Source organism: Mesoplodon densirostris, chromosome 8 (assembly GCF_025265405.1).
Source record: "Mesoplodon densirostris isolate mMesDen1 chromosome 8, mMesDen1 primary haplotype, whole genome shotgun sequence".
In the NCBI taxonomy this organism is placed as follows: domain Eukaryota; kingdom Metazoa; phylum Chordata; class Mammalia; order Artiodactyla; family Ziphiidae; genus Mesoplodon; species Mesoplodon densirostris.
This window is the reverse complement of record NC_082668.1, coordinates 912,699-938,573: the sequence shown is the minus strand read 5'-3', so window position 1 is coordinate 938,573 and position 25,875 is coordinate 912,699. Positions and strand designations below refer to the sequence as shown.

Below are 25,875 nucleotides of genomic sequence, written 5' to 3'. Positions count from 1 at the left end.
GGTGGGCAGTGGAGGAGATGGACGGATGGACAGAGTGATGCAGGCAAGGGTGCAGGGGAGAGGAGAGAGGCAGGCCAGCTAGGGAGATGCGGCGTGAGGGGGTGGCTCCACACGCAAGGACTCTGGCTTCCCTCCGGCCCTTGCCGAGAGCCTCGAACGGTCTACCTTGGGCCCTTGAGGCTCAGAGGGTGGAAGTGCTGCTCAAGGTGGACAGCCTGTCCTGTCCGGCCTGGCCCAGCTCCTGCTCACCCCTGCCCCGCTGAGATGCCACCTGGCGGGGCCTCTCCTGAGGATGGCACGGGAGGGGTCTGCGGCAGGCCTATCACCAGACCCTGCCTCTGCCACCCAGCGTGGAGCCTCCAGGCCGAGCCACAGACACAGCCCCGAGGCTCAGCGGAGCCGCCCTTGTCTCCCAGGGGCCTTGCTGACATGCGAATGGACGCGGCCAGGACGGCCCAGCGCCTGCACATGGCCTGCCTGAACCTCGGCTCCAACCTGCAGCTGACGGCCAGCCGCACAGCCAGCGCCCTGAAGCAGCAGCTGCAGGACAAGGTGCGGGAGATGCTGCAGCTTCAGGGTCGCTGGGACGCCGAGAAGGTGGCACTCCAGGCCAGGTGGGTGCAGGAGGTCAGGGGTGGGGGGCGGGGGCGGGTCGCCGCGCCCACCCATCTGCCCAGCGGCCGCGGGTCTGGGACTTTGCTCAGGTGCAGTTGTAACTCCTGATTTCACCCCACGCCCTGACACCGGGTGCCGCCCACGGCTCATAATCGCCATCTCCTGGCAAAGGCAGGCGGGCCCAGACCTCCTTACCCACCACCCCCTGGAGGCGGAGCCAGCGCCCTGCGACTGGGCGCGTCTCTGTGAACACTGCCCTGGGTGCCCTCGGACCGTTTCCCCGTGGCTGCTTCCAGAAGTGGAATTTTCAGGCCTAAAAGGCCTATCCTTCCAGGGTGGGCGCTTGTTTTGAGGGCCCCCAGAGGAGCCAGGGTCCACTCCCAGTTATCGTGGGAGGTTCTGGACACGGAACTCACGTGTGGCGCTCGAAGGTCTCGTGAGGGCAGCTTCTGCAGGTAACAGGAGGAAGCTCCTAACGCTGCCACGGGCCTCTGTTCCACGGGACCTGGGGCTCACGTGGTCACAAACGCCCTCGGGGCCAGCTGAGTCCAACACACCCCAGCCACCCCGGAGGAGAGCCCCGGAGGGCCCGGGGGTACGGGCAGTCCAGCACAGCCCGAGGGTTCAGCGCCCGGGGCCTGAGCCGGGTGCTCTGGGCCCACGGGAAGGGAGGCCCGGGTGCTGGGGGGCAACCAGAGGTCTTTGAGAAGAAGGTGGTTCCCGGGAAGGAAAGACAATAACACCATTAGACTTACAGTGGCAGAGGGACCAGCCGGGACAAAAGCCCAGAGGTGAGCACGGCCCCTGCCACACCCCAAGGACAGAGCAGGGCCTTGGGAAGCCACGCTGTGGGGCTAGAGAGCTGAGTCAGGGTCAGAGCTGCACTCGGGCTCTGCGCTTTACCCTGAGACAGTGGGAGCCACTGCAGGCTCTAGAGCAGAAGAGAGGTGTCTGACTGGAGTGGGACGAAGGCCCACGCAGGCAGAGGTGGCCGAAGCCAGCAGGCAGGCCACACCCCAGGAGGAGGAAGACGTGGGCCGGGGGGTTCCAGGGCCCGCCGGTGCCCCGGCCTCTGTTCTCTGTGCTGACGACCCCACCCTGACTTCTCTCCAGACTCTGGGAGCAGACGTTGCTGGTGGGGAAGCTCACAGAGCAGAATGCGGACAAGGAGGAAACCATCTCCTCCCTCAGAACGGAGGTTCAGGAACTGGTGCGTGGGACTGGGAGAGGGGCGGCTCGCGGTGGGGGAATCCGGGCCCCGCTGAGCAGCCTCCCCCGCCAGCTGGAGTCCCATCGCAGGGGAGACCGGCCGGCCCCGGGACACTTGAGGGCTGAGGTCAAATCCCTGCAGCTCACCTTGGGCAGCGTCACAAAGGCGAGGGCCCGTCTCGGGTCCTTCCTGCGTGGAGCAGCGGAGGGGCTGCAGGGCCCTGGTGGTTTGAGCAGGCCCGGGAGATGGTCTGGAAGGACCCGTTCGACCTCAGCCCTGAGCTCTCTCCCCTCCACCCCTTCCTCCCTGCACCCTGAAGGTGGCGCAGGCAGACGCGGGGTGCCCGGAGCCAGCCTGGAGTAGCAGCACCGAAGGCCAGGAGGCGCAGGGCCAACCAAGGAGCCCCCCACGGGCTGCGTCCCCACCACGGGCCTGCTCCCCGGCCGCCCTGGACCCTGCGCTGCGGGCTGTGCAGGTGGCCATTGAGAGGCAGCGGCAGCGGGAGCAGGTGGGCGGCCACAGAGGCAACGCTGTGCCCCATCCCCACCGGAGCAAAGCCACAAAGCCCGCCAGGCTGAGAAGGGCAGTTACAGGGCCGGCCTGTACCCCAGCAGGCGCCTGCCCCTGAGCCCCACACCCCGGGGAGGGTCTCCGGTCTGAAGTGCATCCTTTCTCGGGCAGTTGGGAGCCCCGCTGGCTTCTGTGGTCGAAGGCCTGGCCAGGCCACGGGGCTCACGCCACGCTCCCCCTCGCGGGCAGGAGCTGCGCCGGCAGCTGGAGTCCTCCGTGGCAGCGGCCGCCGGGCTCCACGAGCAGCTGTCCGAGAGCCAGCGGGAGCTGCAGGCCTCGCGGAGGCTCCTGCAGCAGCAGACCCGGGAGCGCCAGGACCTCCTGGGCGAGCTGGGGGCGCAGCGCCGCCGGGAGTCCAGCGAGCTCCCGGGAAGGTGAGGCTGGCGGGCTGGGCTCACCTTCTCCACGATGCCCCCCACAGGAGAAGTGAGGGCCATCTCCCGGACAGGAGGTACTCCCAGCCCAAAGGCTGCCTCCTCGCCCCTTCACCCCCCAGCCCCTGCCTGCACTGAGCACAGCCCCTCTTCCCTCGTCTGGGCCCGTCCGGGCTGTGTCTCCCCAGGACTCACCTTCCCAAAGCCCAGGCTGAGCACATGCCTGCCCCTTGGCCTGCATCCCAGGCTCCCAGCTGCCCGGCCCATTTCCACATTCCCCTCCTGGGAGCAGGCTCTGCTCTCTCCCACCTCCCCGCTGGCTGCCAGGACTCCTCCGGGGGTCTTACCCAGCCTTCACAGGTGGTCCATAAAACCCCAACTCCCGCCCCATCCACTGGGGTGGCCCCCGCGTGCCCTCCTGGCCTGTCCTGCGGATCTGGTGTTCCGTGGTGCAGTCGGCCGTGAGACTGTCTGGATTCTTCTGTGCACGTCTTACTGCACTGGGGCTGGTGGGGGTGAAGGACCTGGAAAGAGAATCCCCCAGGATTTATAGTCCTGAGTGAGAGGCTCGGTGGGCCTTCCCAAATCCACACACTGCCCGAGCCAGGAGATGGGGCGGGGAGTGGGCTGGCGGCCCAGGAAGGCTTCCTGCAGGAGGGAGCGATGCAGGGGCAGACAGGAGCACCGCCTGTGCTTCCCCTCGCTCACCCCGGGGGGTTGGGACTGCAGGTCCCTCAGGGCTGCCCCTTCTCTGGGTGTCCTGACAGTGCACTCGGGTCTGAGACAGGAGGTCCAAAGGAAAAACCAATCCCAGTCCCGCTCTTGAGAAATGCACGAGAGATGGGCAAAGACATGGGAGCAGGCGGGTTCAGCCTGGCACAGGGGCCCGGGAGCGGAGGAGCCAGGGGTGGCCCCCGGGGGGCGGAAGGGCCTTGCCAGGGGGAGACAGGAGCAGGAGTGGGGCACAGAGCAAGGCAGGCGGGGCCACCTCACCACGCCAAGGAGCAGAGGTCACGGGGGGCCGCGGGGGAGCCGTTGGCAGGGGCGCCGCCCTCACAGCCGTGGCTTTGGCAGGGCTGGTCTGGCCGCAGCGTCCTGGGGCCGGGGGGGGGGGGGGGGGGGGGGAGGGGCAGGCTGGAGCGGCCCCTCAGCACGGGGGGGAGGAGGGGCTGAATCCCAGGGACATTTGGGAAATGGGGCCTCAGGAGCCGGTGCTTCAGAGCACGGCCAGGGGAGAGCTGCTGAGACTGCAGCTCTGGCTGGTGGGTGACCGGCAGAGGGGACCCGGCTGGGGCCGGGGGGGTGGGGGTCAGCGGCGAGCACAGCTTTGACAAGGCTCGGCCGTCAGGGGAGGTCAGCACTGCAAGCAGACCTGGAGCTGTGGGGTTCCCGGCGGGCAGGCGCCCCTCCTCCCCGCTGGGCTCTGCAGATGCGGAGGCCGAGGGCAGGGACACCCCTGGCGCAGGGCCCTCCAGGGCTTTAGGGGCCCCCACAGGGCCACCAGGAGACAGGCAAGCCCACAGGTGGCCGCCCCAGGGGACAGGGCAGCCAGGGGCCGAGCCGTGGGGTCTTCTCGTCCCTCCCCACTCCTCCCTGAGCCCCGGCCCCGAGTGGCCTCCACGGCCTCCGCCCCATCTACCCTCCCGGTACTCGCCCGAGGCTCGAATGCGCCCAGTGAGGGTCCCTCGGCTCCCCTCTCCGGCTGCACGCCCGGGACCCCCGGCTTCTCCTCCCCTGCTCCCAGAGAGGGGGCAGCTCTGGAGGAGGCGATGGAGGAGCTGAGGGGGACGGTGGGTGTTTCCGACAAGGAGCTCGGGGCTGCAGAGAAGCCTCCGGCGCGGGGCGGGGCAGAAGGCGGAGCTGGTGAAGCAGGGCCTGCGGGGCTGGAGGGAGCTGGGGGGCAGGGGGGCCAAGCTGCCACCAGCGGGCTGTCCTGTCCCCTCTGGGCCCCGGCGTCCTCAGCTGCTGATGGGACCTCTTCTTCACCAGCCTCATCTCAGGGGTCGGGGTGCCTAGCAAGACAGCAGGCCCTGCCCATGGCGGCCGGCCCCCACCGCCACCCAGACACCCACTCCAAGTCCGGCCCAGCCCCACCCTGGGGCAAATCCACCACCCTGGGGCAAATCCACCACCCTGGGCCCAGCCGAGATGGGTGCCCCAGCGTGTGTGTGCACGTGCTCCTCACCCAGGCGTGACGGCCAGGCCTCCGCTGACAATGCCACCCCCAGCCAGAAACGGCTCAGCAGTTCCTGGCCTGCAGGGCAAGCCACGCTCCTCTGGGCCCCCTGGGCTTGGAGGGAGCTGCCCTGCCTGCTGGGCCCCCATCTTGCCCTGAGGCGACCTAGCGCCCTCTGCCCTCTGGTTTCTGGGTCTCAGTCAAGGGCGCCTGGAGCAGCTGGAGGAGAAGGTCTCGGGGCTCAAGAAGGAGCTGGTGTGGACCCAGGAGGTGCTGAACACAGCGCGGCTGCAGAGGGACATCCTGGAGAGCGAGGGGGAGGGTCTGCGCAGCACCCTGGCCCGGGTACGACTTCCGCTCCTCTCTCCCCGCTGCCTGGGCCCTCAGGCCGTGCCCAGAGCCCCCAAATTCAGCGGTGGCCTCCTGGGTCCCTGGCCAGTGGGCACCGGCCCACCTTCCCTGAGCGCTGGGCACACCTTCTCTCAGGGTGCCCCCTCCCTCAGTCGCCCTGTCACCTCTCCTGGCTGCAGCCTTGTACCCGGGGGCCACCGTCTGCCCCAGAGGCCTCACCACCGTGGGCCCCCTTCCACCAGACCCCACCCAGAGCGCCGGCTCGCACACCTCCGTGATGCGGCGCTCACTCCCTCCCCGGTGCTAACAGCTCTGCCCAGGGGAAGCTCTGCCCATGAACCTGAAAGTCCCTCCCTGGCTTCCCCGCTGGGGTGCCCTCTGCCCTCCCGCCACCCCCCCAGGCCGAGTCCAGCAAAACCAACCTGGAACTGCTCGTGTGCCAGCTCAAGGCGGAGGGGGCGGAGCAGAGGCATTCCCTGGCTGACATGGCTGCCCTGATGGCGGGGCTGGCTCAGGACAAAGGCTCCCTGAGCCACCTGGTCCTGCAGGTGAGACGAGGGCCCAGGGGGATGGACCTTGCCTGAGCCTCGCTTCCCCAGCGTGGCTGTGAGTTCCTGCCCCTGCCCTGCTCCCCCGAGCTCAGGGCCCTCCCTTCACCCATCCTCTCCCCACCTTCTCCCCTCCTGGACCTGGGGGCTGAGGGTGTGGGGGCAGGGCCTGAACATGGACCCCTCCCTGCCCCTCTGGCGGCAGCTGGAACAAGAGCGGGCGGGTGCCCGAGAGCAGCTGGCGCGGGCAGAGCAGCAGCTGGAGCTCGTGCGGGCCGAGCGGAGGGGCCTGCAGCAGGCCTGCCATCGCCTGGAGGAGCGGCTGCAGAGGCTGGAGGCGCAGGCGGCCTGGCTCCGGCAAGAGCGGGCCCAGCTGCAGGAGCAGGTGGGCCAGGTGAGGGGTCCGCGGGGCCCCGGGCCCCCAGCCCCACCCAGCAGGGCCACCGCCGCCTCCAGGGCGGCCGGGCACACGGCACCTTTGGAAGTCACGCTGGTTCAGGATGTATGTCAGCACCAGCGCTTTCTAACCGCAATGCTGCCTGACGTCGTGGCTGATTCGAAGCCGTCTTCCCAGTGCTGGGAGGCGGGGAACGGGGGAGGGGCACACAAAGAAGGACCTTTACATCAGGCCTGTCCCCAACATCCGGGGGCTGGGTTCTCCCCTGGTCGGAGGCCTCGGGCCCACTGATGCTCACACACTCGGGGGGAAGTCTTCACGGCTCCTCCGTTGTCTTGTTTCTCTCCTTCCTGGACCACATCCACACAAAAGAGCTGCCCCATCACTCACTAGCTCATGCATTCCTGCGTTCATTCCCAAATCTGCTGACGTGGATCTTCCATGGCGGAGGTCAGACTCCCTGGGACGAGACACTGCAGCACCTTTGCTTTCTCCTGACATCAGCCTTGTCGGTACACATGGAAACCCTGCCTCTGCAGCGTCTCCGGCCCCCAGTGGCATTCAGACTTCATGGTCTGTCACCTTTGGGACTCAGTCCAGCCTCTTTCTGTTTCTCAGACTCTGTGCTCTCCTTTTTGCGGTCATCTTTTCCTCTTTTTTTAGTCAAAGAGTGACTACACTCAGTAAGCCACCGCACAGTTTTTGACAGTTGTAAGCACCTGTGTAGCCACCACCACAGTCAGTATGCAGAGTGTCTCCACCAGCCCAGCAGGCTCCCTCCTGTCACGGCCACCCAGGCGGCCTCTGCCCTGACCTGTTTTAGACCTTGTTGTAAATGGAGCCATGGGGCATAGACTCTTTTGAGCCTAGCTTCTCTCCCTCAACACGACGTCTTTGAGAGTCATCCCTGTTCTTAGGTGTATCAAGAGCTCCTTCTTTTTGACTGCATAGTAATATTCCATCATACGGATAAACCACATCTGCTTACCCATTCACCCGCTGCTGGACTTCTGGGTTCTTTCCATTTGGGGAGTGGACAAGACTGCTATGAGCATTCGTGGTCAAGTCACTATGGATATTCTCATTTCTCTTGAGTAAATACATAGGAGTGCAATTGTGGAGTCACTGGGTAGGTGTGTGTCGAACTTTATGAGAAACTGGCGAGCAGCCTTCCACAGTGGTGGTATCACTTTACTCACCAGCAGCGTGGGAGGCTTCCAGCCACTCCTCTGCCTCATCAACATTTGGCATCATCCGTCTTTATTTTTTAGCTATTCTGTATGTGTGAAGTTATACGCCACTGTGGTTTTAATTGGCATTTTCTGACAACAAATGGCATTAAGCACATTTTCATGTGCTTTTACTAAATATTCATATACCTTATTTTGTCAACTATCTATTCAAGTCTATTGCCTATTTTTATTGGGTTTTCATATTTTGGTTATGGATATATAGGAGTTCATATATCTTGGATAAAAGTAGGTTGCCAGACAGATGTACTCACATTTCTGTGACTCGCCTATACATTTTCTTAATGGTATTTTTGATGGACAGAAAAGTTTAACTTTGGCAAAATTCAGTTCACCAAGTTTAAAAAAAAATTATGGTTAATGTTTTCTGGGTGCTGTCTGAGAAATTTTTGCCTAGCTCAAGGACGAGACAATATCCTACTCTGTTTTCATCTAGCTCTTAGGTCTATGACCCATTCCAAGTTGATTTTTCTGTACAGCAGTGGCTCTCAAAGTGTTCCTCAGACCGGCAGCATCAGTATCACTTGAAAACTTGTTTAAAGTGCAAATTCTCAGCTGCCCTCCCCAAACCTACTGAATCTGAAACTCTGTGCGTGGGGCCCAGAAATCTGGATTTTAATTATCCCTCCCAGTGATTCTGATGCACATTAAGGTGTGAGAACCACAGGTGTGTGGTATGAAATAGAAACTGAAGTCCATTATTTTTCACACTAATATCCAGTTGTTCCAGCACCAATTTTTGAAAAGACTTTCCTTTCCTCCTTGAATTATCTTGGCAACTTGTTGAAAGTAAATCGATCATACATGTGCATATATGTGCCTAGATCATATTGTTGATCTGTGCAAACTGATCTATTTGTTCATCCTTTCACGAAAACTGCACTGTCTTCATTCCTGTAGCTTTTTAATGTCTTGAAATTAAGTAATGTGAGTATTCCCATCTTATCCTTCTTTTCAAGATTGTTTGGCTGTTCTCAAACCTTTGCATATTCATATACATTTTAGAATTAGATTGTCAATTTCTATACCCAAAAAAGCCTGGTAGAACCTTGATTGGGATTGTGTTGAATTTATAGGTCAATTTGAGAAGACTGGACATCTTAACTGTATCTAGTTGTCCAGCCATGAACATGGTATATCTCTCCATTTTTTTCTTTACTTAATTCCTCTCAGCTGTGTTTTGTAGTTTTCAGTGTAGAGGTCTTGCACATCTTTGATTAAATTAATTCCTAGTTTTGATATTGTGCCTTGCTGTTTTAATTCCATTTTCCTATGTCCATTACTAGTATATAGAAATACAATCTCATAGATTAACTTTCAATCATGCAACCTTGACAAATTCACTGATAAGCACCAGGGTTTTACATGTAAATAATCATGTTATCTGTGAATAACAACAGTTTTACTTCCTTTCTGATCTCAGTGACTTTTATCTCATCTCTTAATTCACTGGCTAAAGACCTACAGAACAAAATTGAAAAGAAGTAGTAAGAGTGGCCATCCTTCTACCAAACTCAACCACAGGGAAAGAATTCAATATTTCACCGTGAAGTGTGATGTTATCTATAGGCTTTTCATAGATGCCTCTTATCAGATTGAGGAAGCTCTCTTTTATTCCTAGCATGCTGAGATTTTTTTAAAAATTATGAATGGGTTTTGAATTCTGTTAAATGTGTTTCCTGAATGAATTAAGATGATCATGCCATCATTCTTATTCTGTTAATACAGCTAATTATATTGGTTTATTTTTTTAATGTTAAAACAACCTTGCATACCTGAGATAAACAATTTCATAATGTTTTGTTAAGGATTTTTACATCCATATTCATGAGGAACATTAGTCTATAATTTTTTTTCTCATAATGTTTTTGTCAGATTTGGAATGTGGGTTATGCTGGCCTCACAAAATAAGTTGGGAAGTGTTCCCTCCTCTTCTATTTCCTGAAAGTGTTTTAAAATTTCTGTTTCTTCCTTAAATGTTGGTAGAATTCACTTGTGAAGTCATTTAAGTCTGGAGTTTTCTTTGTGAGAAGAGTTGTGATAAAAATTAAATTATTTATTAGATATAGGGTTATTCAGATTTCCTACTTGGTCTTGTGGCTGTTTCTTCTGCATCCTAATAATTTTGCCTGTTGTGTTTTTATTATCATTCAGTTCAAACTATTTTCTCATTCTCTGTGTGATTTCTTCTTTGACCCATGGATTATTTAGACATATATTACCTAATTTCCAAATTTGGGAATTTTCTAAGTATCTAATTGTTATCAACATCTAATATAATTCCAATAAGGTCAGAAAACATACTCCATATTATTTGAACAGATTTAAATGTATTGAAGCATGCTTTATGGCCCAGCATATTATCTATTTTGTTGAACATTCCATGTTCATGTAAAAAGAATGTGTATTATGCCATTGTTGAGTGTAGTGCCTATAAATATCAATTAAGTCAAGTTGCTTGATAGTGTTGTTTAAGTCTTCTGTGTACTTGTGGGGTTTACTTGTTTGTTTTATTTGTTTGATTTTTTTTGTCTACTTGTTCTATTAATGACATTTAAATCTCTATGATTGTGGAATTGTCTATTTCTACCTTTAGTTCTGTCTACTTTTGCTTCATATATTTTGAATTCCTATTTTTAGGAGCATACAAATTAGTATTTTATGTCATCATGCTGAACTGACTTTTTATCTTTATAAAATGTCCCCTCTTATCTTTGGTAACATTTGTTTTCTTGATATCTAATTTTCCTGATATTGATACAGTCACACCAACTTTCTTTACTTACTGTTTCCATGTTATATCCTTTCCATACATTAACCTTCATTTCGTCTATGTCTGTATATTTAAAGTGTGTCGGGTCTTGCTTCTGTATTTACTCTGACAATCTCTACCTTTCAACTGGAGTGTTTACATCGTTTACATGTAAGGTAACTGTTGATATGCTTGGTTCAAGTCCACCATCTAGGTGTTTGCTTTCTATTTATCTCTTTTTTTTGTAAATTTTTACATTTTGCCTTTCTGGATTTCTTTTGGGTTAGTTGCATATTTATTTAGTATTCCATTTTATGTTCTCTATTAATTTTTTTTTAGCTATACTTCTTCTTGTTATTATTTTATTGATTACTTTAAAATTATGATATGCACAGTCTATATTAAAATAACATTATACTATTTCACAAACAATGTAAGATCGTGACAACAATATATTCCATTTATCCCTACCATCCTTAGGGCTTATTGCCATATATTTTATTTATACATATGTTGTTATAAACTCTATAATACATTATTAATATTTCTGCTTCAAATGGTCACTTCAACCACACACACACACACACACACACACACACACACTCTTCAGCTATCTAGTGAAATTCTCCATCTTCTGGATATGTTCTTGAACACATTAATTATAATATTTTTCAGGTCTTTGTCTGATAACTCCAACATCTGGACCCCCAAATTGGGTCTATTTCTATTGTCTTTTATCTCTTAGTTTTCAGTCCTTTGGCCTTATCTCCTGGTGCTTAATAATTTTTTATTGAGTGACAGATTTTGAGGTTTTTTAGAGCTAATTTGAGGCTCTGGGTGATATAAACTTCTTCCAAAGGGAATTTGCTTTTCATTTTAGGATATCAGAGTCAGAGCAGATCACCTTTATCCAGTCTTGGATTTAGCTGTTTTGTAACAGGTTTCAGTCTTTTTTGAAGAGTGAGCTACCTCAGGGTGTTGACCTCACGGTATAATACAGCTCTCCTGTGCTCCTAACTAGGGCCCCCACCCTGAACTCCGAGTTTTGTTGTCTCAATTCTGAGATTGCCAAAAGTTCTGCCTGATATTCCAGATGCTCCGCTGCACTTTCTGTTCAGATTCAAACGAACTTTTTGGCCAACCCAATACATATTCTTTTTCAAAATCTTTTCACAGAAACTTTACTAAGATATATCTAGGTGACATTTTCTTTGTTTTTATCCTTTTGGAAGATTGTGGCTCATTTTAAATTGGTGGCTTGATGTATTTTATTAGATTTGGGAAATTCTTGTCCAATATCTCTTCAAATATTCTCTCTCCTCTCCCTCTGTAACTCTAATTACACATATGTTGGATCTTTTTGCCTTGTCCTATACATCTATACACTCTTATCTATATTTTCCGTCCTTTTTTCTCCTCATGACTCAATCTAGTACATTCTTTTGTCTGTCTTCCAGATTATTAGTCTTCTATCCTATCTAACCTGCCATTGAACCCATCTATTAATTTTGGTTATTGTATTTTCAAATTATATTATTGATATTAAGTGTACAGTTCTATTGTGAAATTCTGCATTTCACCATCCATCTTCTTGAACATGTTAATCACAACTATTTTAAAGTCTGTGTTTGATAACTCCAACATCTGAGAGCCAGGGGGACAGGGAGGCAGTGTGTCTATTTTATGTTCTTGCATGTGATTTTATGCCATATGATTCTGTCTCTGATAGGCCCAGTCTGATATGTTGATTAAATGCCAAGTATCATACATAAAAATTATAGAAATAATTTGAGGATCTTGATGATGCTATTCTTCTTCTAAGGAGGATTTACTTTTGATTCTGGCAGGTAGTGAAGGTAGACGATCACCATAATCTAAGATTGAGGTGATTCAAACCTGAGCTTCAATTTTTTGAGGGAGAGTCTATTCTGATTCACCACCACTACTAGGATGAAGCCCTCCTGCGAATACAACTAGAAACCTGGGATGTTTATCAGGACCCTTCCGCTTTGATATCTGTAAACTCGAGTTTTTGTAGTCCTAAGGTCACAGTACTGCCAGAATCTCTCCCTGGCTTCTCAATTCCTCAGCCCAGACTTTTAAGTCAGCACATGCTCTGAGGAGAGAAGAGATGCTGAGTGGTGGGCTCACTCCTGTGCTTCCCTTTCCTCCAAGATCTTGGCTCCTTCAGTCCCAGCTGCCTTGACAGCTCTCTGAGGCCTTTTACAGATTCCTGTGATAGGTTTTGTCTAGATTTTTATGACGTTCTTGGTGGAGGTGTTAGTCTGCAACAATCTGTTCCACTGTCACCTTCTTTGCATTTCTGTGCCATGTCTCCTGCCCCCAGAAACTTGTGGCCCAACAGAGGTTACCATTTAGATTGGCAGCTGGGTCCCACCTGGGGGTGCTCAGTTCAATAACTTCTCCATCATGGTGACAGGAGTGGAGGTCCCTCTGCTGTGAAAACACACATGCACCAGGGGTCCAATATGTCTCATAGCCACCCTGCTCCTCCACTCTTTCCTCCATGCCGTTCTGCATGAAACCACTTTTTCTGAAGTCCTTTTTTTTCCCTTGAGAGGCCCCTCCTCACACTTCCACTCTCTCTGCTGGACTTTCCCCTCCCCCTCCCCTAGGTCACATTCAAGAAGCAGGCCCTGGAAGAGCAGCTGGCCCAGAGCCTGCAAGACCAGGAGGCCCGCATGGACGCTCTCCAGAGGGCCCTGCAGGAGAAGGAGGCTTTGTCTGAAGAACAGGCCCAGCTGCTGGCCAAGCAGGAGGCCCTGGAGAGGCACAGCCAGCTCACAGCTGAGGAGGCAGCTGACCTCAGGTACCTGGGGTCAGCAGGGAATGTTCATGTGGCCTTGACCTCAGGGAGCCTGTGGTGTGGCAGGGATGGGCAGTCACTCAGCAACTGCAAGGCAGGGCAGGTATGTCTACATGGGAGAGAGGCTGTAAGGGAGGGGCAAACAGTGCCCGTGGGGTCAGAGAGCACCTAGAAGAGGTGAATGCAGCAAGAGCCTTCCTAGGACAGTTTTCCTGAGATAGATGGCTGCACTGGCCCATCTCAGACCAGCAGAAGAAAAGGTGTGGAATGTCCTGCTCATGGATCTGAGCAGTTCAGGGTACACACTGCTTCAGGCAAGGCTGGATCCAGGCGCTCCTGTGGTGCCCTCAACAGCCTGCCTTTCCCCCATCAGCATGGCTCAACTCTAAGGAGACTTCATTCCTGGGCAGGCTCGGGGTGAGAGCTGGCAAGATGGCCAGCGGCCACGCCCAGCTCCTCCTCCAGCAGACACAGAGCACCCTTCTCCCCACAGCCGTCTTGAGCTGCTTGACATCCTTGAGGAGATCCTGGGCGTCGCAGGGCTCCGACATGCAGGCTGGGGCCCCATGACTACCCCTGTAGCCAAGGTGGTGGCAGCCCCAGGGAACCACGAGGCTGGGGGTGGGGGTGAACCTTGAAGACCATCGGGGCCACTTCCAGGAGACCTGGAACAGACACTGTAGGTGAGAACAGGGTGCTCTGCCAGCTGTTGCCTGGTGAGCTGAGCTGGCCTGTGGCCCCTAAGGACATCCAAAAGCTAGTGGCTTTCTGCACCTTGTACCCTTCTCAGGAACATCGAAGTCTTTTTGTAGAAAGAGTTCGTCCCGAAATTCCAGAACTGGGGGCCATGAGGAAACTTAGAGACCCAGGTCCTCGAGCTTCTTCACAGAAGACCTCTCCTCCCAAGGAAAGTGTGGGCACAAATTGGAGCAGGAAGCCCGATGAAGTCTCCTCCTGGTGGCTGGCAGCAGAGGGTCCCAAGACCCCACTCCTGGCCCTGTCCCAGGCCCCACCAGTGCTCAGAGGACAGGGGAGGGGGCCTCTTTCCTCCCGCCAGCATTTGCTGCCCAGATCATGGGCCCTGGTCAGGGGACCCTCCCCCAGCCTCAGCACTGGGCCCAGGGCCTCTGTGCATGGAGGCCCTGCAGCTCCCAGACGGAGTCCCACACCCACTAAACAGCACTTCGCAGGGACCAGTCTGAGCTTCTGGTGATAGGGCGGCACGGGACATGGCGTGCTTCTCCTGATGACCGAGGAGCCCAGGTTTCAAGGTCCTCCGGCCCCCAGTCCCGGGCCCTGACAAGGCTGCAGTGCCGCGGACCTCTTTTAGTTCTCAGGCTCCAGCGAGATGGACTGGGGTCCCGACCTGTACCCCACGCACCCTTGCTGGTGGTGCCGGGCCTCCTTCAAGGAAGTGAGATGCTCCCGGGCTCTGGTGGAGGGACAGACTGGACACATCCTTAGAGTGTCCAGGACTGGCACAGGTCACTTCCCTCAGAGGGGACCGGGTGGGCACAGAAAGCTGGGGAGAGCCGTCCAGACTTGGAGAGTGGGGAACATGTGGGGTGCTTAAGAGGGGGGACGGGATATCAGAGGAGTGAGGTTCCTGGGCTCTGCAGACACCAGGGCGACCCGGAAGGTGCTGACAACACCCCACTCTGACACTGGCAGCAGCCGTGTGCAGGGGGCCCGAGGGAGACTGTGGCGGGGCCGGGACGGGCTGAGCAAGGTCCCCCATGGCCCGTGGCCCTCCCTGATCCACCGAGCCGTTTGGGGCTGTGCATCGGCTGTCTGTGTCTTCATGTGGGTATCTGTGTTGAGTGTTTGTGGTGTGTCCTCGTTGGTTGGTTGGTTGTTTTTTTCACCGTACATCACCCAGCACTGGACAGAGCACACGCTCCTTGGCTGGCTGGTGACTGATGGATTCACTGTCAGAGATGCAGCCCATGTCATCACCCTCCCCAGAAGCGGGCGCCGCTGTGAGTCACCTTGTTCACCCCAGGCACTCTCTGAAGGGCTGCGTCTGTGCCCAGATGCAGAGGCGGCTTCTTCATGCGGGGGAATCTGTGCTGCGCGAGTTCCGCTCTGGAGGCTGCTTCTCAGAGTGACTCTTTAAGAGAATGTCTTCATTGTCTTAGCAGCTGACGAGGTGCCCCGTAGTTTCTGAAACATTCCAGCATTTCATGGCATTGAGGCTGAGTCTGACTGATGCCCTGTGTGAAGCTAAGGGGAACATCCCTGCGCTGCTCCATTGGTTCATGTGTATTTCTGAAGAACTGACCCCTAGAAGTGGGATTGCTGGCCCAAAGATATGCACGCTTTACGTTCTGAAATTTCCCAGTCCCCCCTCCACCAGAGAAAGTCATCCTCACACCCTTGCCAACACTAGATATGATGGTTATTTTAAGCTCTTGCTAATGTGACACGTAATCGATAACCATAATAGTTGTGATTTGAACCCCTTTGAGGACTAGTGAGTTTCTTATGTTTATCCACCATTTGTGTTTTCTTTGTGAATAACAGTCATTGTTCTCATTTTTCTGTAGGATCAGACGCTTTCTGTCACTGATTGGTAGGAGCTCCTTTTATGTGACGGATATTCACCCTTTGCATATTTAGTGCAAATATTTTCTCCAAGTCTGTCCCTTGTCTTTTGACTTGGTTTGTGGAATCTTTTCTGCACAAAAGATTCCGTCTCCCTCTCTTTCAGTGTATTCAGATCTGTTGGCCTCCTTATTTTTGTCTTCTGGCTTTTGTGTCTTGCTTAAGATTATAAAATACCCCTCTGGATTCTTTTTCTACTATTTTTACAGTTCTGAGTTGCTTAGTTGTTATCTATTTGTTTTGTTTTTGCATTTTAGCTTTCTGGAACATTTTTTATGCAGGGTCCAATTTGTTCTTAGAGATTTAAGATGAATGAGCTGTCCTCTGTTTGCTTTCTGATTTATTATCCCAGCCTTGACGGACACCGTCCTAGCAAATGGGCTCCACGCTGTCCCTCGTTGGCAGGATCCTCCGCCAGCGTGAGTGACTCGCCTGTTGTTTGATGACTCTCTGCAGGGCCGAGAGAGACTCCCTGAAGAACAGCCTCTTTGAGGCCCAACAGCTGGCGTCACAGCTGGCGTCACAGCAGGAGCAGCTGGAGGGAGAGGCCCAGAGTGCGAGGCTGGCCCGGCAGGCCCTGCAAGGTGCTCCGCAGACGGGCCCCCTCTGCTCCTGTCCCCAGATCAGCCCCAGAAGGACCCCTTAGATGAGCTCGTCCCCTGATGCGCTGCTCCCACTCCCTGGCCCCCAAAGGGGCCCAAACACAGCCTAGAGCTCATGTGTCTGAATGACTTGTGCCACTACTCTCTGTGATGGTTGGGCGCTGCTGCCAGCGCTGGCCCGAGGCTCAGAATGGGCTGTGGCCACAGGGTCAGCGTGGCAGCCCCCGGTCCCACCCCCTGTGTTCCTGTCCCTGCTCAGCCCACCCTGCAGCGTGCGGGCTGCCCAGCACGGGCTGGGATCAGGACACGTGCCTGCAGTGGTGCCTGGGGGGCTCTGTCCCGCTGGCTTGGGCTGTATCCTCAGAGCTGGGGGCTGCCACTCCACAGGGGCTTACAGGGCAGCAGGGTGCTCCAGGGGATGAGGTGGGGGTGAGGGAGGGCCCCACGGCGGGTGTCGGATGTGCCTGTCCCTTCACAGTGCAAATGGAGCAGCTGAAGAGCACCTGGGAGGTCCAGGAGACGAAGCTGCAGGGGGACGTGGGGCGGCTCTTGCAGCAGGTGGTACAGCAGGAGCAGGACACGCAGTTGGCCCTGGAGAGCCAGGCGCTGGCCCACCTCGAGGATCTAGCCCGGCTCCAGAGGGAGAAGGTCTGCCTCCCTGGGACCAGCCCCCAGCTGCCCGGTCGCTTCTCGGGAGTCTACCGTGTCCCCAGGGATGGCAGGCACTTGGGGAGGGGCCCAGGAGACCAGCCGGGTGACAGGGGTGCCCAGGCCACACTGAGGTTGGGCCGGAGGACCCTTGACAGTGCACGTGGGCAGCCGGGGCCCTGTCCCTCACGGAAGAGGCGCCCACAGGCATCGGCTGACCTGGCCGCGCTCTGAGGGCCCACACCTGGATGGAGCTCTGACCTACTCTGAGATGTCCCACTGGTCACAGGCCCAAAGGCCTCAAGTAACACGTCCTTACACACTTTGCATGTCGGGGTGCCTGGTGCTCTGTGGAGGCTCAGGAAAGGTTTCTGAGCTGTGACTTGAGTGGGGGGTGGCCGCTGGAGCCCAGAGAGCCCTTTGCAGCGCATGTCACTGCATGTGAGGTGTCGGCGTGAGGCTGGCTGGACTGGATGGTCCCTGGGCACCTGTCCTACCCTGACGTCCCATGAACCCAGTGTCACTCAGGAACACAGGCGCCTGCTGGTCTTACGAGTCCTGACCTGTGAGTCTTCACAGCCTGTCCCTTTTCCTCGGCCCAGGAGACCCTGAGTCTGTCTCTGACAGAGAAGGAAGTGGCAGCACGCAGGCTGGAACAGGAGAAGGAGCTGGTGGCAAAACGTGCAGCCAAGAGGGAGGCTCTGAAGGAGGAAACTCAGAGCCTGAAGCATGAGCGGGATGAGAGTCTCCTTCAGCTGGAACATGAGATGCAGCAGGTGATGGGCGGACCACGAGGCAGTGGGGAGTTCTCGTGTCTGCTCCCTGTGCCTTCTGCAAGACCCAGCAAGAGGGTGTGGGGGGCAACCTTTCCACGTCACTGTTATTGCAGCTTTGATCTTCCACAGCAGCCCTGGTGGACAGACATTCACCCACCTACCATCCACCCATCCATCCATCCACCTATCCATCCATCCACCCAACCACCCATCCACCCATCCATCCATCCATCCATCCACCAGTCCAACCATTTGTTCATCCATCCGTATACCCATTCATCTATCCACCCGTCCATCCATCTGTCCATCCAACCATGCACCCATCCAACCATCCGTCCATCTATACATCCATCCATCTACCCATCCAACCATCTGTCCATCCATCCACATAACCACTCATCCATCCATCCATCCATCCATCCACCTGTCCATCCATCCATCCATCCATCCATCCAACCATTCATCCATCTGCCCACTAAACTACCTGCCCATTTATACATCCATGCAATTCACTGTCCCTCCACTCCCTTGTCCATCATCCATCCGTTCACTTGAATATCCATCCTTTATTCACACACCCAGCTGTCTACCCACATACATAGCCATCTATTAACATACCCAATAGGCCATTCACACACCTGACCATAAATCTAGCCATCAACTTGCTTAAACATCCATCCAACTATCCATCCACACAACTATCCATTGACTCACCTGACCATCCATCTATTCACTTAAAGATCCACTCACTCAACCAGTCATCCATCCATTCACTTAAAGATCCTTCCCTCTGTCCACACACTCAGCTGCCCATCCATATCCACTGATTATCCATGTGTCTGATTATCCCTCCATCCATCTGATCAGCCAGCCAGCCAGCTATCAGTGTGTCCATCCATCAGCCACCCACCCGACCAGCCTCCCATTCCATAGGCTGTTGGAATTCAGACACTGGGCAGGTAAAAGCTACCCTCTGAGTCCAGGCTGTTCCAGTATTCCGTGCCACCCTGAAGCATGCACTGTTGAGTGAATGGAACAGACAAGTAAACACATTCATGTGGGTTGTCACACTGTGACAGGACTCTCAGATGTTGGTACAAGCTACAGATTGCGGGAGAAGAGTTACAGTAGCAGGAATAACCAAGGTTTACTGTCAGACTCTGCATCTCTAGTTTGATTCTCACAATGCTGAGAGGTGCACGCTCCTATCGGCCCCCTTTGACTGGTGGGAAACAGAGATTCACAGACGTTGAATAACTTGCCCAGGGTGGCACAGTACACCTGCTGGGCAGTGGGGACCGTGTCCTTGGCCACTCCGCTCTCCTGCTTCCTGAAAGTGAGGACGGCATGTCGAGGGTGGGGCTTGAAGGAGGGTCAGGAGGCTGTGGTAGAGGAAGAGCATCATACGAATGTCCGGGGAGGGCAGAGCCCCGGTTTCAACTGTTCACTAGGGTGACTCACAGAACTCCAGGAAGCATTACACTTGCAACTAGTTTTATTGTAAAGGACACAGGCCAGGACGAGCCCAGTGGAGAGACACAGGGACGGGCTCTCTCTCCACAGAGCCAGGGCAGGTCACCCACTGAAACATTAGGGTGTTTACCAGCCAGTAAGCTCCAGGGTTTTATTGGGGTTTCCTTGTGTCGGTGTGATGGACTAAACTCAGGGTCCAGCCCCCTCCCAGAGGCTGGGTGGTCAGGCTGATCTCAGCGGCTCACTGCCCCAGGGTTCTGACCACCGTGTTAGCACAAGCTCAGGTGTGGCCCCAGGGTCCACAAATAACAGACAACCCTCACCTGTGAAATTCCGGGAGTTTAGAGGCTCCCCCAGCACCCAGGGCAAAAAGTAGACACACTCTTTGTTACAAACCTCCTCCCAGAGACTGCCGTGCACAGGCCAGCAAGTGGGAATACACACTCTTACGCCCGCCTCTGTAGCACAAGGAGGAAGCGGACACACAATGTTCTGGGCCTTTCTCTTCTCAGGATCAGCAGATCTGGGGTCTTTGCACACTGTGTTCAGAGCTCGATGGCTGCATGACGTCCCGACGTGTGCAGGGACCCCCCTTTGTTCTGTTGGCCTCCCTTCGGTGGGAGTCTTGTTGCCATTATAAATAACATTATAAATACTCATCAGAGACCCCGAGCGTAGGTCATGCACATCTCCAGGCTGCCCTCCCCAGTGGGCCTGGCATGGAGAGGATGTGCATTTGTGACTGACGGGCATTGCCAAATCTCTGCCACCCCACAGCCTGATGACAGAGCAGGGGTCCCTCCCACCTCGGGGCTGGTGGGTGAAATGCAGCATCTCTGGGGGCTCACACGCACTCCTCACCCTCAGTGACGCGGAGCACTCGGGGAGGCTAGGGACCCCTAGCGGTTCCTGCTCTGTGCCCAGAGCGGGTGGAGGGCTCCAGGGAGGAGGTGGCCCGTGAAGCCCCCTGACCTGCGTTGGGAAAGAGCAGGTATTGGACAGATGCAGGTGGGAGGGGAAGGGCACCCTCGGTGGGGTAGGGGAGCTGCCTGAGTGCAGGCCGGGAAGCTGGACCCACCCCCTCAGGATGCAGCTGCCTCTGAGGGGCTCCTCCTCCCAGAACCTACGTCCTGGCAGGGCCGTGGCACCCAGAATTCTGCTGAGCCTCTCCTCAGAGCCCCCCAGCCCTCTCATGAGCACCCCGCCCCTGTCGCCCAGGCCCTGTCTCTGAGAGAAGCGGAGGCCAGCCAGCTGAGGGAGGAGCTGTCCAGGGCCACGTGGGAGCTGGAGCTGGTGCAGCAGGAGGCCCAGGGTCGGCAGGAGCAAGCCGAGGTGAGCCCGCACCCCAGCCGGAACCAGACACCTGGCCTGGCCACCTGCAGAGCCCAGCGGGGGCGGCAGACCCCCAGAGGAGCCCCCTGCCTGCCTGGTCCCAGGGATGCATCCCCTACACCCAACCCACCCGAGCCGACGTTTCCCCCAGGGATCTCCAGATCCCCTGCTGGGAGGGAACAGCGTCTCTGCGGGAAGCAAAGGCGATGGGTTGGGACAGGGGTGGGGGGCAGCAGGCCAGTCACCCTCGTGCCACTGGGCAGAAGCCAGAGAGGGGAGGGCCTGGCACCAGCAACAGAGGGGGCAGACCCAGGCTTATGCCCGCCAGCCCCCCAGACCCTGGCCTTCCCTGTCTGACTTCAGCTGCCTGTGGCACAGCATAGCTGTAGGAGACTCCGAGGGCCTCTTGGGGCTGACTTTCTGGAGAGGCCCCTCCCAAAGGAGAAACCCAGTGGGTAGGCCGGCGTTGTAACTGAGGCAAACGCTCACCGGAAAGGATCCCATAGGGAATCCCCAGCAGAGCCGGAGGGAGGCATCCACCAAGGGGCCAGAAGAGACCCCAGCAGGTAGCCGCTCACCCTGGGCCAGTGGACAGAGGCCCACACGTGCATAGAGGCCACTGTGGGCAGCCAGCTGGAGTCACCTGGGGCTCCTGACTCCTCTTCAGGAGCCCACGTCTGGGGGAGACAGGGCAGGCAAGAGCAACTAAGACTCCGGGGAGTAGGGGTGGCAACGCTGGGGTCCTGTGCCCACCCCACAGGTGGGGCTGGGCACCGCTGCGGTCACTGGCAGGGTAGCCTCGGCCTGTTTACGGAGTGGTGCCAGGCCCTGGGTGGGTGACACAGAGGCCAGGGCCCTGCTGCTCACGGGGGAGGGGGCCGGGGGGATGGCTCACGGTGAGGTCGGGGGACGCAGTCCCCCGCGGGTAGTGGGGGTGGTCGAGGGCAGGGCCGGACCCTGCTGCTCAGGACTCCAGCCGCACCCAGTCGGCTCAGCTGGGCCAGCGCCATGTCTCCTCTGCCCCCTGCCTTTGTCCTTCCAGCCTGCCCACCTTCATTTTTCACCCCAGTCCCTCGTGTGTCCCCAGCCCCAAGGGTGCGGGGTTAGATGCTCCCCTGGTGTTGCATTAATGATTCAGTGAGTCCATGAACAAGTGAGTGGGTGGAACGCAGGCTGCAGGGCTGGGTGGCGACCCTCTGACCCCACAAGCGGGGCCGTGCTCAGTGACCGCACGGGGACCTGGACGAGGGCAGGACGCCCAGATGGCAGGCCTGGGGAGGCCAGGCAGTTTGTTTCGACCTAGCGGGCAGTGGGGGGAGGGGCGCTGGGCAAGGGAAGGAGTGTTGCAATTGGGAGTTGGCTGCCAGGGTGTTTCCTCACCCCCTCCTGATGCAGCGACCCGGACCCCCGGGTCACTAGCAGAGCAGTCCGGGCAGCTCCTGGCACCCGGGAAGGTGTTGCCTAAGAGCCTCTCTCCCTGGAGCCCACGCCCTGCTCCGTCCCACCCCGGAGGCCGGATGGCCCCTCCGTGGGCACAGCCGCGAGGGGCGTGGGAGCCCCATGGGGCTGGGGCCTCCTTTCCCCGACCACCCCTAGCTGCTCCCTCGGCCCACCCTGTGGTCAGGGGGCCAGGAAAGACCCCAAGACCCGGGAGCGGAGGCCCCGGCTTGCAGAGGGGCCTCTCTGGGAGTCTTCCCTAGCGCTGGCTCTGAGTCTCCTGCTGGATGGGCTGGGGGGTGGGGTGGGGGGCCTGCCCGCCAGCTGGGCTCTTCCAGGAGCTCATTAAGGGTTCTTTTGCCACCTCGGCTTGGAAAACGGAAATTAAAACCCACTGAGAGGGGAGGGTGGGGAGAAAGGCCAGCCAAGAAACACCAGTTGTGGGGTGACCTACGAGCAAGCCCCCCGTAGGTGGAGGGGCTCCCGGCTTTGCCCTGCAGTTCATGACCCCGAAGAGGCAGTCCTTCCACTCGCACCCCACCTTGGCCCCACCAAGCACTCACTGCAGCCTCGCTAGGGCTGTCCTGGGGGCACAGCCAGACCTGGCCGTCCAAGGTGACACTTCTCAGTGGAGATGGACAGCAGGGGCCAGGAACAGAGGTGGCACCAGCGAGGTTCCTTCCCCGAGAACAGGAGGCTTGGCCTGATAGAGCCCCGGCCTGCCAGATCCCTCAGGCAGTGGCCTGTGAATTGGGGAGGTGGGGGAAGGGTGTCTCCCGGAGACCCAGCGGGGGGCAGCAGGGCTCCAGGCCTCCCGGGAGCACAAAGCCAGCTCTGTCCCTTGCCCTGCGGAGGAAACTGCCCCTGGGGGCCCAGACCACCCCGGGCCGGGTGGCGGGGGTGTGTCCTGGCCAGGAGGCCGGGCTGGGCCTCGGGCTCAGGGTAAGCAGGTGGTGTCCTCGTTCATGGACAGGAGGGGTTCGCGCACCGCCATGGCCAAGCCTGTGGCCCAGAGGTCCCCCTGCTCCAGGTGCCCCTCGGTTAGCACTAGAGGAGCGTCTTGGGTGCTGTGGCCACAGGAAAGCAGATTCAGGCCAAGCTGAGTCCCGCCCGAGTGGACATCCAAGTTCAGAGCGTAGCCGCGTGTCCGAACAGGGACGACCCCTGCCCAAGGGGTGCAGGCAGAGCCCCCGACCCCTCCCGGGCGTGTCATGGGCACTCACACACTTAGAGCCTGGGGGCGTCCCCCAATCCACCCGCCTCCTTGAAAGTTCAGGGGGCAGAGTCAGCCCTTCCCATGGGAAGCTCCCCCCCCACCCCCGGGGCCTCTGCCCCGCCCCCCTCACCACTGGGACCCTCAGGAACCGGCACTGGTGGCATTGACCGTGGTCCTCCAGAGCCCCAGGCCCACCTTATGTGGCCCGAGCGGGCTGCCCGCCTGGCCCAGGACCGCGTGTGGCTGCCCGTGGGGGCCTGAGCCTACTGCCAGGCGCGCTTGACACTGCGGCTGGTTTGCTGCTCCCCCCAGGCCACCATCAGCGCCACGACTGCAGACCTGAAGGCCCTGCAGGCCCACTTTGAGGATGCCGTCTCGGCCCATCAGAGGGAGGCCAGGGCTCTGGGCAAGAGGCTACGGGAGATGGCCGCCCAGCGGAGCAGCGCCTGGAGAGAGGTGAGGCAGGGTGAGAAGGGGGGCCCCTGCGAGGAAGGTGTGACCTGAGGGGTAGGAGGGCACCTGCATCCAGGACCCACCTTCCAACAAGCCGTGGGGAGAGCCCAGGCGAGACGCTGCTGAGCCGGTGCGGCCCGCACACAGCGTGAGGCCTGGATGCCACCAGACCAGGCCCTGGGGGGGCGAGGCCTCCCTGGGCAGGGGGAGACACGCAGAGTGAGTGGGGTGTCCCGGGGCAGCCACGCGCGGGCGCCACCAGGGCCCAGAGGCTGGTGCAGGGCCCCCAGAGCCTTGTGAGGTGTGCCGGGGTGGGGGTCAGGCTGCGCCTGGGCGAGCGGAGCTCGGCGGGCAGGCTGGGGAGGTGTTTCTGAAGGGGATTTGATGGGACGTGGGGATGCCAGGAGGGGGCGGGCAGGCGGGCACAGGGATTGGGGCGGGGGGAGGGGCCCCGGGGCCTGGCGACCTCATGCACTCCCCGGGCCGGGCGCCAAGGCTGGCAGGCGGGCGGGGGAGTGGCCAGCAGAGTGAGGAGAGGGGCCGGGCCCTCCCCCAGCCCCCCGAGCCGGGCCAGGAGAGGACGAGAGCGTGATTGAACATGACAGCCTGTTTACTTTGGCCCCCAAAGAGAAAGGTCTCCTTTCAACAGATTTCGAAGTCAGGCCCGGTCAGCGACCACACGGGGAAGCAGAATGAGATTTTAAAACTGGGGGCGGCAGGGGGAGGAGCCGGGGAGAGGGGGGCACGTTTGTGCTGGTGGGTGAAGGGAGAAAGCAATGCCTCGTGGGAAGTTCAAGTTCCCCGATTGGCCGCCCCCAGAAAGGAGAGGGGCCCCAGAATGGGGACGGGGTGACGGGGAGGCTGGGGCGGGTGAGGGGGGCAAGGGGAACAATGGCAGAGAGACAGAGCCCAGAGGACCCTCCCAGGCGCCAGGCTGGCCCGGAGTCACCATGGAAACCATAACACTTTCACAGCCTTTAAACTGGAGGAACGTCCAGGCCTCTCACAGCCGTGCCTGAGGTCCACACGCGCGTGTGTGCGTGTGTGTGTGTATCACACGCAATACATACACCGCCTGTGCACATGGAGACCACACCCCCATGCACACACGTGCAGAGTGACAGTGCACACACATGCACTCATGCGTGGACACAGCACTCACACATGCAAACACATATGGGCACCACATATGTGCAACAAGCAGCACATGTGACTCCGAGTGTACTCACATGTATGAGCATGACACATGCGTGTGAACGGACATGTGGGCACGCATGTCTGCACATAGGTGTGTGCAGACGCACACACCACACACGCATGCTGTGTGCATACACACGTGTGTGCTTGCACATGCACGCACACACGTGAACACGCACACACAAGCCAGGGCCCCTCAGCAGCCCCTCCCCTGCTTTCCCTCCTCCATGCAGAGCCCTCGGGTCACCTCCCTGCAGGAGATTTCAAAAGAGTCTGTTTATACAATTTCTAGTAAAGAAATAATTATTATAATCACATTAAGAGATTTGGCTGTAAAATTCCTGTAAAAGGGCCGGTTGTTCTCATGAGGCGGGGGGCGGGGCGGGGGGGCTCCCCCACGTTTGTTTTGCTTGTTTTCATCTCCTCGGCCCTGAGAAATGAAAACAGCTTCTTTTATGACGGATAGGCCCTTTTGCTGGTCCTTGACCTTTGGGGTGGATTTCTGCTGAGCTCGGCGGAAAATGCTCTGCACAGTTGTGGCTCCCACATGTGGGGGGCGGGAGGGGAGCGGAGGGGGGCCCTTCCCAAAAACAGAACAACAATAACAGCCAGCGGACGCGGGAGCCAGGCCGGCCAGGGGCCTGGACAGTGTCCCGCTGAAACAGCCAGCAAAGTGGGGCTCGCTCTGGCAAACCAGCGCCTGGACATGTCTCTGTTTCTGTGGCTTCCCCCGCCGGCTTCCTCCACCTCCTCCTCTGGGGCACGCCTTCTCCAGAGTGCGCTGGTGGTGGTCGGTGGGGAGACCAGGGGTCCCAGCCGAGCCCCAGAGCCCGCACGTCGGGCTGAGTTGCCCCTTCCCGGGGGTCTGCACTCCCTCCAGCACCTCCCACCAGAGGGTGAGCCCCGGGGGCCCTGAGGCAGCTCGTGTCCCAGAGTGCTTAGGAACCCTGACCGCCACCGACGCTTCAGCTCGGCTCTCAGCCCCACAAAACCATGGAGCCCGCAGGCCCTGCCCAGAAGCCAGGGGGTGAGGAGGGCCCCGGAGCAGGGGATGACACAGGTTCCGG

At 57.2% G+C, this 25,875-nt stretch overlaps 1 protein-coding gene across 1 annotated transcript in view; it reads left to right on the top strand.

Moving 5' to 3' along the window:
- The window catches only part of LOC132495412 (ciliary rootlet coiled-coil protein 2-like), a 59,232-nt gene that overhangs the window by 11,089 nt on the left and 22,268 nt on the right, over window positions 1-25,875 (top strand). The window contains 14 exon segments of the mRNA XM_060107258.1: window positions 417-614; window positions 1,729-1,825; window positions 2,145-2,333; window positions 2,585-2,769; window positions 4,199-4,960; window positions 5,146-5,290; window positions 5,698-5,835; window positions 6,011-6,238; window positions 12,880-13,073; window positions 16,131-16,258; window positions 16,755-16,924; window positions 17,527-17,700; window positions 20,392-20,505; window positions 23,471-23,614. Coding sequence (XP_059963241.1) covers window positions 417-614; window positions 1,729-1,825; window positions 2,145-2,333; window positions 2,585-2,769; window positions 4,199-4,960; window positions 5,146-5,290; window positions 5,698-5,835; window positions 6,011-6,238; window positions 12,880-13,073; window positions 16,131-16,258; window positions 16,755-16,924; window positions 17,527-17,700; window positions 20,392-20,505; window positions 23,471-23,614 — 2,866 coding nt within the window.